Here is a 12,107-nt window from a genome sequence, read left to right on the forward strand (position 1 = left end):
TCAAAATAAGTTAAACGGGATGAATCGGAGGTCATACAAAGCTCACACGCACCAAGATAACCTATCTCACGCGCCTAGTTCTCGCCCAGTCTCACCTTCACTCGCAACCACGCACACGTGTTCTTCACGTGCCAATCATTTCAACCTCACGCCCACCCTGCAATTTTTGACCTTTTACGTTAATTTCCTTTATGTCTCTACTCGATAATCTCGTCCTACCGGTCGAATTTTATCCCGATTTCTTCTACAACTTAATAATCTCACTCTTATGAATCTAACGGACATGTGGTCGAATTTCATCTCGATTTGTCTACAAATTTTTTTTCCTTCTTTTATTCATGCTCAACCACATGTCCATTCCCTTATCTCCCCCATGGCGGCAGCAGATCTGCTGTCACTGTATTTATTTATTTTTTCTTTTATTATTATTGACTTATTCCTTTATTTATACAAAAATATTTTATTATATTTATTTTTCCTATTTATTTTATATATATATATATATATATATATATATATATATATATATATTTTACAAATTCAGTATATTACAATTTAGGTTTGTCAAAATAACTTATAAAATAATCAATGTATTCATTTATTTAAAAAGATATAATATTTATATTCTCTTGTAAATATATATATATATATATATATATATATATATATATAAATGAACATTGAACACAAAAATAAAAAATATTATTATGTATTATTTTTTTTTTGGGTCAATTTAAAAGTTATAAAAAATATTTCAAAAAAAAAAAAAACTATAAACTTTATTTTCTTTTTATTGACATATGACTTTAACAAGGTTAAAAAAATTCAAACAAAAAAAATTAAATTAAAAAATACATTTAATCATTTGGAATAATTACGAAAATAAAATTTGGGACCAAATTAGAAATTTAAACTAAAAGTTAGTTTAATTTAGAAAATAAAATACTAAAAGTCAATATTTACCTAAAAATGCTTACAATTTCCATTTATGAATCGAATTTCTCTATTTTATCTTAAAAAAAAAAAGAAAAATGTAATTAATGTGGAGTATTTTTCTTCTTAAAAAAAAAGTAATTAAGGTTATTTGAGCTTTAGAAAATAAAAATAAAAAATACTATAATTTTTTTAATAATCAGCCTATATTTGTAAACTTAAGCTATTAATATTTAAAATGATAATTGGTGTGGTATTATTTAAATATATGTTCAAATTAATATATTTGAAGTTATATTTGTTAAAATTAAAATAAATCTTCTAAGTTTCAAAACTAAAATAAATAAATAAAAATATATATATATATTAGAAATGAAAATAAAACTTAAAATTGAGGGACGAAAATAAAAACTTTTTGAAGCATTAAAATGAAAAAAAAGAAAACAAAATTAAAGCTCAAGAAAAGAACAAGCCGTTGATTGGTCTGTCACCATCGCTGCAACACCTTCATCCTAAACAGAGCGACGGCAGACACGTCATGTAAATTCAAGGAACTTAAAATTTGGTTTAACCAAAAAAAAAAAAAAAAAGGGTTAGAGAGAGAGAGAGATAGAGAGACAGAGAGAGACAAACAGAGCTCTAACAACAAACGTTTCGCGCGATCTCTCTCTCTGCGAAATGTGCATATTGCTTCATCCTCGCATGTGTCAGCAATTCGAATTCCATATAAGGTTAGACGAAGAGAGATATAATTTTCCTGAAGAGAGTATAAATGCGAAGAGGATTCCGAATCTATCTTCATCTGAAAACACTGTTTCGTGTCTTGAGTTTTTGTTGCAGTCGCTGAAGTGTTGGATCTAGCCAACGAGTTTTTCCGTCGGTGGAATTTTCGGCGAGCTAATTCTTCCTTGAATGCTCGGTTCTGGAGGCGGGAGGCGTCTAGAACAGGTGGATTTTATGATTTGAGTGGATTCAGACATTTCTTTTGATGCTTAAACGACTGCACCGAGTGGAGCTGAATTTGTTGAGTTGGTTTGATGAGGATCTTCGAAATTGGTTTTTTTCGTCTTTGAAATCGTCTAGTAATGGGATCTTTTGATAAGATCTGTCTGAATTTTATTTCGTTCTTGATGGATCTACGGCCGGGTTTTATTTATTTATTTTTTATATCATTTTAACTGATTGGGTAGGATTTTCGGGTTTAACATCCATTGTCGTGGCGGGGGTGGGGATTAGACTCTTTGCTGATCATAATGTTATGGAACTATGAATGTCTTGCGTGGTTACTTTTAGTCGGTTGTTAATAAATATCCTCCGAGTTTTTGAGATTGTGTTGTACAACGTTGTTCTTTTGATCTCAATATGCACACTACCGCAGTGTATCTATCTGATTTTAGTATAAGAAATCTCTTATAAAAAAAATTTAGTATAAGAAATATAACTTTCATTAGCTGCAATGTATATCTTTTGCAAATGGTCTGTGTTGGTTACTAACTTTTCATTCGTTGGTGATATTGATTAGGTCTGTTGGATTTCATCTCATTACGCAGAGTTGGTCGTGCTTTTTTGATATAGTCAGTCTGAGCAAGCATAGTTTTGCAGTAGGCTGATGAAGAACGGAATGATAGAATGCTGTGTTTGTCACTCCCCATTGGTTTCTCCAACTAACAAAGGTATATCGAGGGCATATGATCAACATAAGATCAGAATATCATCTAAGCAACGAGCCTTAAACACCCTCTTGGTTGTAGGTGATTGTATCTTGGTTGGTATGCAGGTGATTGCCATATCTCAACTTATTCTTGACTTATCTTTGGTGGCACTTGCATTTTTTTAATTGAATTCTCAGTGAAATGTAATCATGCAAAGGATTCTGCTGCCATGGCTATCCTGTTATTTTATTTTATTTTATTTTTATATATTTATTTAGTGTGTATTTTTCCTTCTTTTCCTTTTTGAGATGGTTTTGAGAAATAAATTTTTGTTGTTCTGTCCATTCTGTGATGTACTGAACCTAATTCTACTCCTTACTCTTGGATATCTATCTTTCCTATCATCGATTTTATTCCACAATGAAAATCATACTAATTACTGTTATTCCTTAAGCCCAATTGGACCATCAAGAAACCTTAACAGCCTTCCTTCTCGGTCCCCTTGTATACGTGCTTTGTTGCCAGTGTCCACATGCTCCCCTTCTTTATCATTGCTGCTTTTGTCAACTTGCCCATATGATATGTCTATTTTTCTGTTAGCATGTTCAACCTTCACAATGCTTAGAAAATAGCCATTAACGCATGTAAGTGCTATAGAACAACTGCCACCATTGTCTCTATAAATTAACGGTCCTTACCTCACAGCAAGTAAAATTAAGTGTTGATGTTTATGTAGCAATCTAGTCAATTATTTCTTATCAAGAAAGAAAACAATAGACGCTTATATATATATATATATATATATATATATATATATCTAGAAGATTGCACAATTTTGAAAAATTGTTCATGGTATTGCATGTAAAAGCAGACACGAAGGTGCTTGCACCCCCCCACATGAATCTTCCTTTTCTTGTTTGATGCTATTTTGATTGGTTTAAGAAAGTCAAATTTTCACGTGATCTAACCTGGTTTTTAGATGTCTAACACTGATTCATTTTCATTGCCAGCCTATTTTGGTTTATATGTCCAAGGTGGATGGGAAATTCATGTTCAGTCCAATCAGTGTCAACTTTTTGACCGAGATTACAAAGGTTATCTTTGCTATTGTTATGCTGATAATCCAGGTACTTATTATCTTGGAAACTGATCATTTGCCTTTAACTATATACGAAATATACTCTCAAGTGGCTTTGAGCCTGTAATGCTCAATTTGAATGGATATCTCAAACCTAATCATGATAGTTTATACGGGTTGCTAATTTTGTTTGTTTGCGGTACAAATTAATAATTTAATTCTTATTATATTGTGGGTGATAAGAAAGACAGTGACTAGTGAACTTTTCTGCTTGTTTGGGAGGGAGTTGGGGGGAGGGGGCTTTATATTGCGTGATCCTTTGTAATAGTTAATTTTGTTTTTATCTGTGAGTGCCTGAGCTTGTTTACTCGACCTTGACTAATCTTATAGACAATTTCTTGAGTTTGTAACATCTAGTTTCCATACAAACTTTTAAGGAATTTAATATCTTAGTTAGATGGGTGACCACCGTGGCATCCGATTTTCCAAAAGTGTTTTTGTTGTTTTCACATACCATAATGCCAACTAGGAAGCCAACCCATGGTGTATGTAATAGGTGATCGATGCCACAATTCCTCACGAGTAGGTTTTTGAATCATATAAAACTAGAAGTTAATCTCATTTTAGATCACTTATGTTATTTGGATAAACAATTAGTTTAAGCTATAAATGTAATTCCATCAAATTTAGGGACCGGCTTTTTTGATACGCAAACAACTTTTTCTTAATTTAGCATTAAAGTAAGAAGATTTAATTGATTTTGATTCCAAATCCAATGCATCACTAATTTTTTTTCTTTGTCTAAGACCTGTATTTTTCAAATGAGTTGGTTTCAGTATGACTTTGAAATTTGTAGTTTGGTAGAGCTTTTCATCTAACTTCACGTAAAAGTATTGAGTTTCTTGATTGAATTGCTTCTGAACAGACCCCATGGCCCATGAATCTGTCTTAGTATTAACTCTAGCTATGAATTGTGCAGGCTAGACATCAGAAAGTTGGGGAAAAGCCTCTTCTCTCAATATCAACATTTATGCAGGTTACTTTCTATTGAATATAATCTCTATGCTTGCCTTTTCAAAGTAAAATATTTTAGATTTACATGAACTGAGATAGATAAACCATAACCTCATTGTAAATGAAACAATATAAAACCCCAAAATATAAATGTAAGCCCAACCCAAAAGCCAAGTGAAAAGCCTAACAAGCAAACACTAAATAAAAGCGCATCAATTGTTGAGGATGATGAGAAGCAATGAATAAATACAAAACTCGTTGGTCACAGGCATCCATAGAGAGGTGTTTAACCTAGACAAAGTAAAAGCCTCCCCTCGAGACAACTCTACACTCGTGTAGATCCACTGTTTCTCTTGAGCCTAATGTTTTTAAAAAATAGTACAAAAGCGGTTGATGGAAATCTTCTCTAAGCTGAGGATCTAACGTCCTGCTTTTCGATATACCCGAGCCATGGACCATCTCTACTAACACGGAAATTTTAAATGATGTAAATGTTTGAATCAATTTGAAACATGCATGCATAAGCAGATTTACCACAAAACAATAAAAGTTTATATACAAGACTTTGGGGACAACATTTAAAACAATAACATATACAATAAAAAACATCAAAGTTAAAATCCAAACTCAGATCTAACTCAACCCTAAAACCCCACAACTCGATCATGCAGCCGTACCGATCATGCAACTCCATTATTAACTGAAAAAAAAAAAAAAAATAGCATGAATGAGTGTAAAAATACTTCTTTAAGTAGCTTGCTTATAGGTTCATAATGCATTCTTGAGTTTTATTTTTTTAACTTAAGTTGATCTGCTAATATGTCTTATTCCAAACCTTGAAGTTTCATTACTAAGTCACAGGTCCTTGAAGTTACATTACTAAGTCACGGACTCTTCTATACTAACTCACCCCAAACTCAACTTAGGTTTCTGGTTCGGTATACATTACTTAGCCCTAAACAAAACTCTTTTTAGTTTACCGACACTCATCTTTTAGCTCCATAGAGCTCCACTTCCTTTTTATGAGTATCTTAGAAGTATAGGGCGTTATGAATAACTCCTCACTAGTCCCTTCAATTATGCTTCACAATTTCAAGGTGCAACCTCTTTCCAACTCCTATCATCATTACATTATGAGTGCTGTCAACTGAGATGGGTATCAAGGTTTAGTTAGCATCCCCTAATAGACTCCATAATGTCCTCATAAGGATGTGACCCTCGTGCGCCAACTCTCATGATTATGTGGTCCCTTGCCCTCAAGTTGCAAGATCATAACTAAGGGGCAGTTGGAGATCCCATATTGCACCCACATAGTATCCAAATGACACAATAAAGTTCATATATCGTGATCTCCACTAGGCCTACAATATAATGCATAGCAAGACACCTACATCAGGCTATCTTCTGGACCTACCAACTTATAAGGAACACATGTAGACCCTCGCTTCTCAAGACAGGTTCACTAATAGATGATACTGGCGTCCCTTATTAATCCCCACATTGCACAAATATAAAAGGGGATTGACCACCCAAGCCACTGCCAGATATAAATTATTATATAGGTCCCTGGGAGACATGTTCATGACTAAGGGTTAATTGGTGAAACTGTAATCATCCTTGCATACCATTGTAAACATCACAAACATCACAGTGCTGAATTAAGGAGGGACGTGCTACTACGGACAAATCATCCGTATTAAGCATTTAAACTCCACTCATATACTAATCATGCATATTCTTATCCTACAAACAAAAACTTGAACGGAATCTCCGAACAACTATGTGTTACATGTGTTGAGTTCCTTTCTATGCAAATCAACTTCTAACTTGATCCAAATTTCTCCAAATTCCTCAAATGAGTTCTACAATGAGAGAAATTAGGAATGAGTTGGAATTGGATCGAAAAACAAACAAACGGAGGTCAAATAGTTAAAAGTGGACAAACCTCACGCACTCCATACACCTACACGTGTGCAACCAACTCGCCCATTTGCTCCTCAACGTGCACCCACATGCCTTGTCTTCAAGCTCCAGTTGCCTGTAGAATGTGATTACCCTCTCTATCCAAACTGGTTTTCTTCCTATGGTTCAAATTCAACTTGGTTCTATCATCAAAATCGGAGAGCTCATCTAGAGGATTCCACATAAAAAAAACATTCCAAAAGGGTTCACTTCGCAAGAAGAATTGTGCATCTAAAGTTTATGGGTGTTTTTTTTCCAAATTTCTTCCCAATTTGACCTTCGACGAGGGCCTTTCCAATCTTATTTCCTTAAATTACTTCGACTAAACTCTTACCTATTCTTCGTGGATTCAAACCCCTCAATCAATTTTACCATTTCTCCTAGATAATTCACTAATTGGTGCACAATTATTGCTCTGATAAAGGGTTCCAAAATATGCGATTTTTCAGACGAGATTTAATCATCAAGTTTCTTAATCAGTTGCTTAAAAACCAAATTACCTGTCTAAAACGCCTCAGACTCCTTCCAAGCCTTGTCCCCCTACTAAAAGTCCCAAATATCGTCTTGCAAATGTGTCGGTTAAACTCTTAACTCCCATAAGTTCTGGCGCCAATTTTCCTTTTTTATTTTATTTTTTGTTTTTTTAATTTAAAATTTACTGAGGGTTTGGTAATTAATTGTTGAGAGTTTGGTACTTAATTGTTGGTTTGAAATTAGTTTGCTTGTTGAAGCTGTTTGATTCTCCTGATCATTTAATAGTTTACTTGTGCTGAAAGGTTTTAGTCTCCTTTAAGGATGGACGCTTCTACTTGAGGGTAGTAATTTAATGTAAACTTTAGATTCTTTTTAATGAATATTATATTGTTTTTTTCTTTATTTATTCTTCCGTTCCGGGGCTTTTTCTAGGTATAATGCCAAAGATGTCTTGTTTTCTTTTGCAGGCAGCACGTAACAATGTGCTTCTCGCTGTGCCAGCACTTCTCTATGCAATCAATAATTACCTGAAGTTTATCATGCAGGTATACTGTTCATATCTATTGAAGTGTTTTATTTTATAAATTCTGTTTTTATTTTTTATTTTTTTATTTATTTTTAACTGGATACATCTTGGAATTACTTTACACTGTCAGATTATATTGTTTTTGAACAATTTTAGATATGTATAACTAACCATGTGACTGTCTATACAGCTATCTTTCAACCCTGCAACTGTGAAGATGCTTAGCAATTTAAAGGTATTGTGTCTATCAGTAAATTACTGTATTTGTTGTGGTATTATAACTTCTGTTGTGCTTAACTCAAAAGATTGGCGACTCTCTCTTGATGCGCTAATACTCTCATCTTACTTGAAGGTTCTTGTTTGTTTGGACAAGGCTGTTTTGTAATGCTGTACCGATATGGTTATGTCCAATAAGTAATAACCTTTATGGGCATTTCCCTTCCTTCTCAAGAATTACTAATTATCCAATTCCTATTTCCAATGAAAACTCCATTTTTAAAAAAAAAAAATTAAGAACTAAGAGTAGTGTACATGGAAGGACATACATTGACCACCATGGCTTTACCTAGTAGGTGAAAAGGGAAAATTGTAAACTTAAATTCCTTTGTAGTCATAATGTTATTTTGGTGGGTGACTACTCGAATATTTTGACTTTATATGTTATGCACATAGGTAGTAATCATGGAATATTGGTCTATTATTTTCTTTTTATTTATTTTAAGAAATCTAGTTTTCATTAAGAAAAATGAAAGAATGTACAGGGACGCACACACAAAAAGAAAAAAACGTGCCCACAAAAACAACCCACCACAACCTACTAGAAAGGATTTCAATCCAAAAGAATAAGATCTAACCGATAGTTACAAGATGGTTGTTTCGCAGAAGCGAATCAAGAGGCATTAGATCTCACCACCTCTGACATATTCGCTAGAGATCTCTCAATCACCATAAAAACCTTACTGTTCCTCAAGCCACACACTCCGAAGTCTTGAAATAACATGCCTGCCATAACCCTCTTCCCTTATTATGAACAGAAGAGTTCATTAGAATTTCTCTATCAAAGAACAACCATACCTATGATGCACCCATGCCACCCCAAACAAACTAAAGCATCAACTTCAAAGATAGTCACCCCATAAGAGATGGTGAAGATCCTCCTCGTGTCATCTGCAAAGAACACACCATTGTGGCCACAAAGCAAATGGTGGTTTGATGCCCATACTACATATATGAAATACAACAATGGATAAACAGTGAGTGCTTGCACAATCATTGTGGGATATTAGTTGATGTGTGCTTTAACTATAATGCTTGTTGCACCATCCTCTGTTTGTTGTGGTGGACTTCTACAACATATATCAGAAATTTAGATATAAATATATATTGTACGCATGTATAACAATGCATGAAAAATGAATTCTTGTGGAATTGGTGTTTTAGTACAATGGTTTGACTATAACACATGCTTGAATCAATGCTGGTTTTTGATTGATAACCGTTGGATATATTTTCACCCTTACATATTATATTCTACTCTGCTTTTAAAATGGTACGACTTGTTGTGTTATGGTAAAGCATATGAATGAGTTGGAAGGGAAAAAAATCCATCATGCGCATCAAAACACTGTAGGAGGTGAAAGGTTTCTCATATAACTCTTTCATCATCATTTTCTTTGTATGTATCATCATTACTTCAAAGGAAAAGTTCCAGCAACTAATTTTTATTTTCTTCCTGTGTAGCAGTAGGCTAGTACTAGAACCAAGTTGTTCATCCACTCTTCTAATTTCAGTTTAGGTTTAGATACTAAAAAAATGGTTGGTGGAGTGTGTAAAACATAGAGACTTTGAAGAAAATGGTTTCTCTTAGGACATAGGGTGACGAGTCTGATTATTGATGAGGATTCTCTAATTGTGCTTGTCTTAACCTTAAAACATATATATCTTATATGATTTTCCAAAAATAATATTTTAATTGATACGGCCTGTTCAGGTTTTGGTGATTGCTGTCTTGCTAAAGTTGATTATGAGACGACATTTTTCTATTATTCAGGTTAGTATATTTCTTCTGCCATCTTTGCCTTCTCAATGTGTTGAGCTATTACAATGGAGGGTGGAGAAAAAGTATCAATTGTTTAGCAATTAGTTCTAATATAACATCCACTTGTTTATGCATATATTTATTAAATCAAATATATAAAGTAATTACCTTCGGTTATTTATTACCTTTTACTTGTTTCATTTTTCTGCATCAGGAATTATTATTATTACTACTATTTAAACGATAAACCAAATTGTTAGAAGACCAAAAAAATATATTTTTGCTAAAATATGGAAAGCTACAAAATAAAGGCAGATTAGAGGACATTGAGCTTAAGAGCTGTCTGATTGACATTGATCACAAAAGGGAATAATTATGTTTTGGAAGGGAACACCAACAACAGAGTTTTGGTTGATTGAATTTCTGGAAATCTTCACCTTCATGGTACAACTAGGAGAAAGATCCTACAAAGTAATCTTTTGTGATGTCATTTGGTTTGAATTTTTCCAAGGCAACCATCTGAAGGAAGAACTTCACTTTCTCTAGAACCTTTCTCTTCCATATTCTTCGACAGAAATAAGGAGGGAGGGGTAAGATGTACTTGGAGATTTGCAAGAAAGCTGGCACCAGGTGTCTAAGTGACACCTTTTATTGGGATGATGGAATTGGAACGACTCTGTTTGTTTCAACCTTTGGCATCATGAACTACTCTCTTTTATTAAAATTTTCTTTAAACAAAAGGTTCCAACTCAGTCCTTCGACAATAGGTTAGGGAGTAGGGGATGGATTCCGTTGCTCTTTATTTCCTTTATGGGTTGGCTTTCATATTTACTTTTTCAAGAAACCCACTGCCATTTGATTCTTCAAGTTATAAAAACGGAATCTTTTTTGGTGCTGATATTTTAGAGATGAGAAATGAGAGGCTGGAAGTTTCCATCAATTACATTGTGATCACCACCAGCAAATGGCTAAGGACTATTTCCTGTCCACAAGGAATAAAGATTTTCATTAATGATTGAAAAAGTTAAAAAGAGTACAAAAGTGTTAAATATCTATTTCTTATCTTAGAATGTTATACTAGTTTCTCAAGCTTGTCTTGTCTCCCTCACCAATGAAGAGATAACAGTATGGAGAAACCTTTCACATAATTGTTTTTTTAATGTCTTAGACATTCTACTCAAAATAGCATCTAAATCAAAAGGTAGATCTCCGTATCTTATGCCTGAAAGGCTTGAACATCCATCTAGGCTTACCATTGAAGAACAAAGAAGTTAATGGAACTGATATTGATTTTTTATTTGCCCCAGTGGGAAGCACTTGCTCTGCTGCTTATTGGCATAAGTGTAAATCAGTTGCGGTCCATGCCTGATACCTCCACTTTGGGTCTCACAGTTACCATGAGCACATATGTCTGCACACTGATTTTTGTAAGTGGATCTTGTTTCATGGCTAGAATGCTAGCACTGTCTTACATACAAGCTAGTTCTTCTTCCTTTGGTTTCTATATATTTTCAAGTAATTTGAATTTTTTTTTTACAGGTAACTGTTCCATCTCTAGCTTCTGTTTATAACGAATATGCTTTGAAGAGCCAGTATGATACTAGCATCTATCTTCAGGTAATGATACTATTCTTGTGTTAAATTTAATCTGGAGAATAAGCTATAGATACGTTTCTATGTTTCATACGTTCTCTACGTAGAAAAGTAAGAATAACTGTCCACACCTGTAGCCAATAAAGTATTTTATCACTAACTATTTCCGTTTGATTAGACTTTTGGATAATGGATGTGGGATATTGAGTGGCATTTCCCTTATCTCAGAGCTTCTCTTTTTTGATGTTGAAGTCATAGAATTCTAAGCTTATACAAATATTTCCTGTTTCTTAATGTTCGTTATATCTGCTTACTCAATAATTGGGTCTGTCTCTGAATGGGGGATTTTCTATTGAATTGCAGAATTTGTTTTTATATGGATATGGCGCGATATTCAACTTCATGGGAATATTAGGAACAGTTCTTATGAAAGGTAAGATATAAATCTCTTATTTACTACCTCCCAAATAAATAAGCAGAAGACTTTGTATGATTCCTTCCAGAAGATGCTGCTTCGACATCTTGGATTTTGTCTCTTGTTCTTTTTTATTTTTGATACCGAGGTATTTATAATACTGATCATGACTTGGCAGATGTAATTTCACGTTGAGTCATCTTTTTTAACATACTGTTTTGATCTGTGTTCTTAAAAAAACGGATGTCATTTTAAATCTTGTTTAGATATCATACGTGGCAATACTGCTAGACACCCTCTATGGTTGTGGTTTGACACGAGTTTTCAGGATTTGCTCAGATTTTAATACTATATATTAATAAAGATTTTCTTTTCATGGTTCCAACTTATGATTCTTTTTTTTATTTTTTTTTGGGGGGGGG

The 12,107-nt window shown here is 33.6% G+C and overlaps 1 protein-coding gene across 3 annotated transcripts in view; it reads left to right on the plus strand.

Moving 5' to 3' along the window:
* The first annotated feature begins 1,528 nt into the window (after positions 1 to 1,528).
* Positions 1,529 to 12,107, plus strand: part of LOC111488644 (CMP-sialic acid transporter 3-like) — a 13,075-nt gene continuing 2,496 nt past the window's right edge. For 2 of the 3 annotated variants that reach the window (XR_002719229.1, XM_023136505.1), the window contains exons 1-11: positions 1,529 to 1,664; positions 1,774 to 1,881; positions 2,456 to 2,710; positions 3,596 to 3,712; positions 4,643 to 4,699; positions 7,581 to 7,658; positions 7,830 to 7,874; positions 9,630 to 9,689; positions 10,985 to 11,104; positions 11,217 to 11,294; positions 11,634 to 11,703. Coding sequence is in view for 2 of the 3 variants with exons in the window: in XM_023136505.1 (XP_022992273.1) it covers positions 2,543 to 2,710; positions 3,596 to 3,712; positions 4,643 to 4,699; positions 7,581 to 7,658; positions 7,830 to 7,874; positions 9,630 to 9,689; positions 10,985 to 11,104; positions 11,217 to 11,294; positions 11,634 to 11,703 (793 nt within the window). In the remaining variant the exon portion in view is untranslated. Of the gene's footprint in view, positions 1,665 to 1,761; positions 1,882 to 2,455; positions 2,711 to 3,595; positions 3,713 to 4,642; positions 4,700 to 7,580; positions 7,659 to 7,829; positions 7,875 to 9,629; positions 9,690 to 10,984; positions 11,105 to 11,216; positions 11,295 to 11,633; positions 11,704 to 12,107 lie in introns of all 3 variants that reach the window. The other variant, XM_023136506.1, reaches the window with a different exon arrangement.

This window comes from Cucurbita maxima, unplaced genomic scaffold (assembly GCF_002738345.1).
Source record: "Cucurbita maxima cultivar Rimu unplaced genomic scaffold, Cmax_1.0 Cma_Scf00013, whole genome shotgun sequence".
NCBI lineage: Eukaryota > Viridiplantae > Streptophyta > Magnoliopsida > Cucurbitales > Cucurbitaceae > Cucurbita > Cucurbita maxima.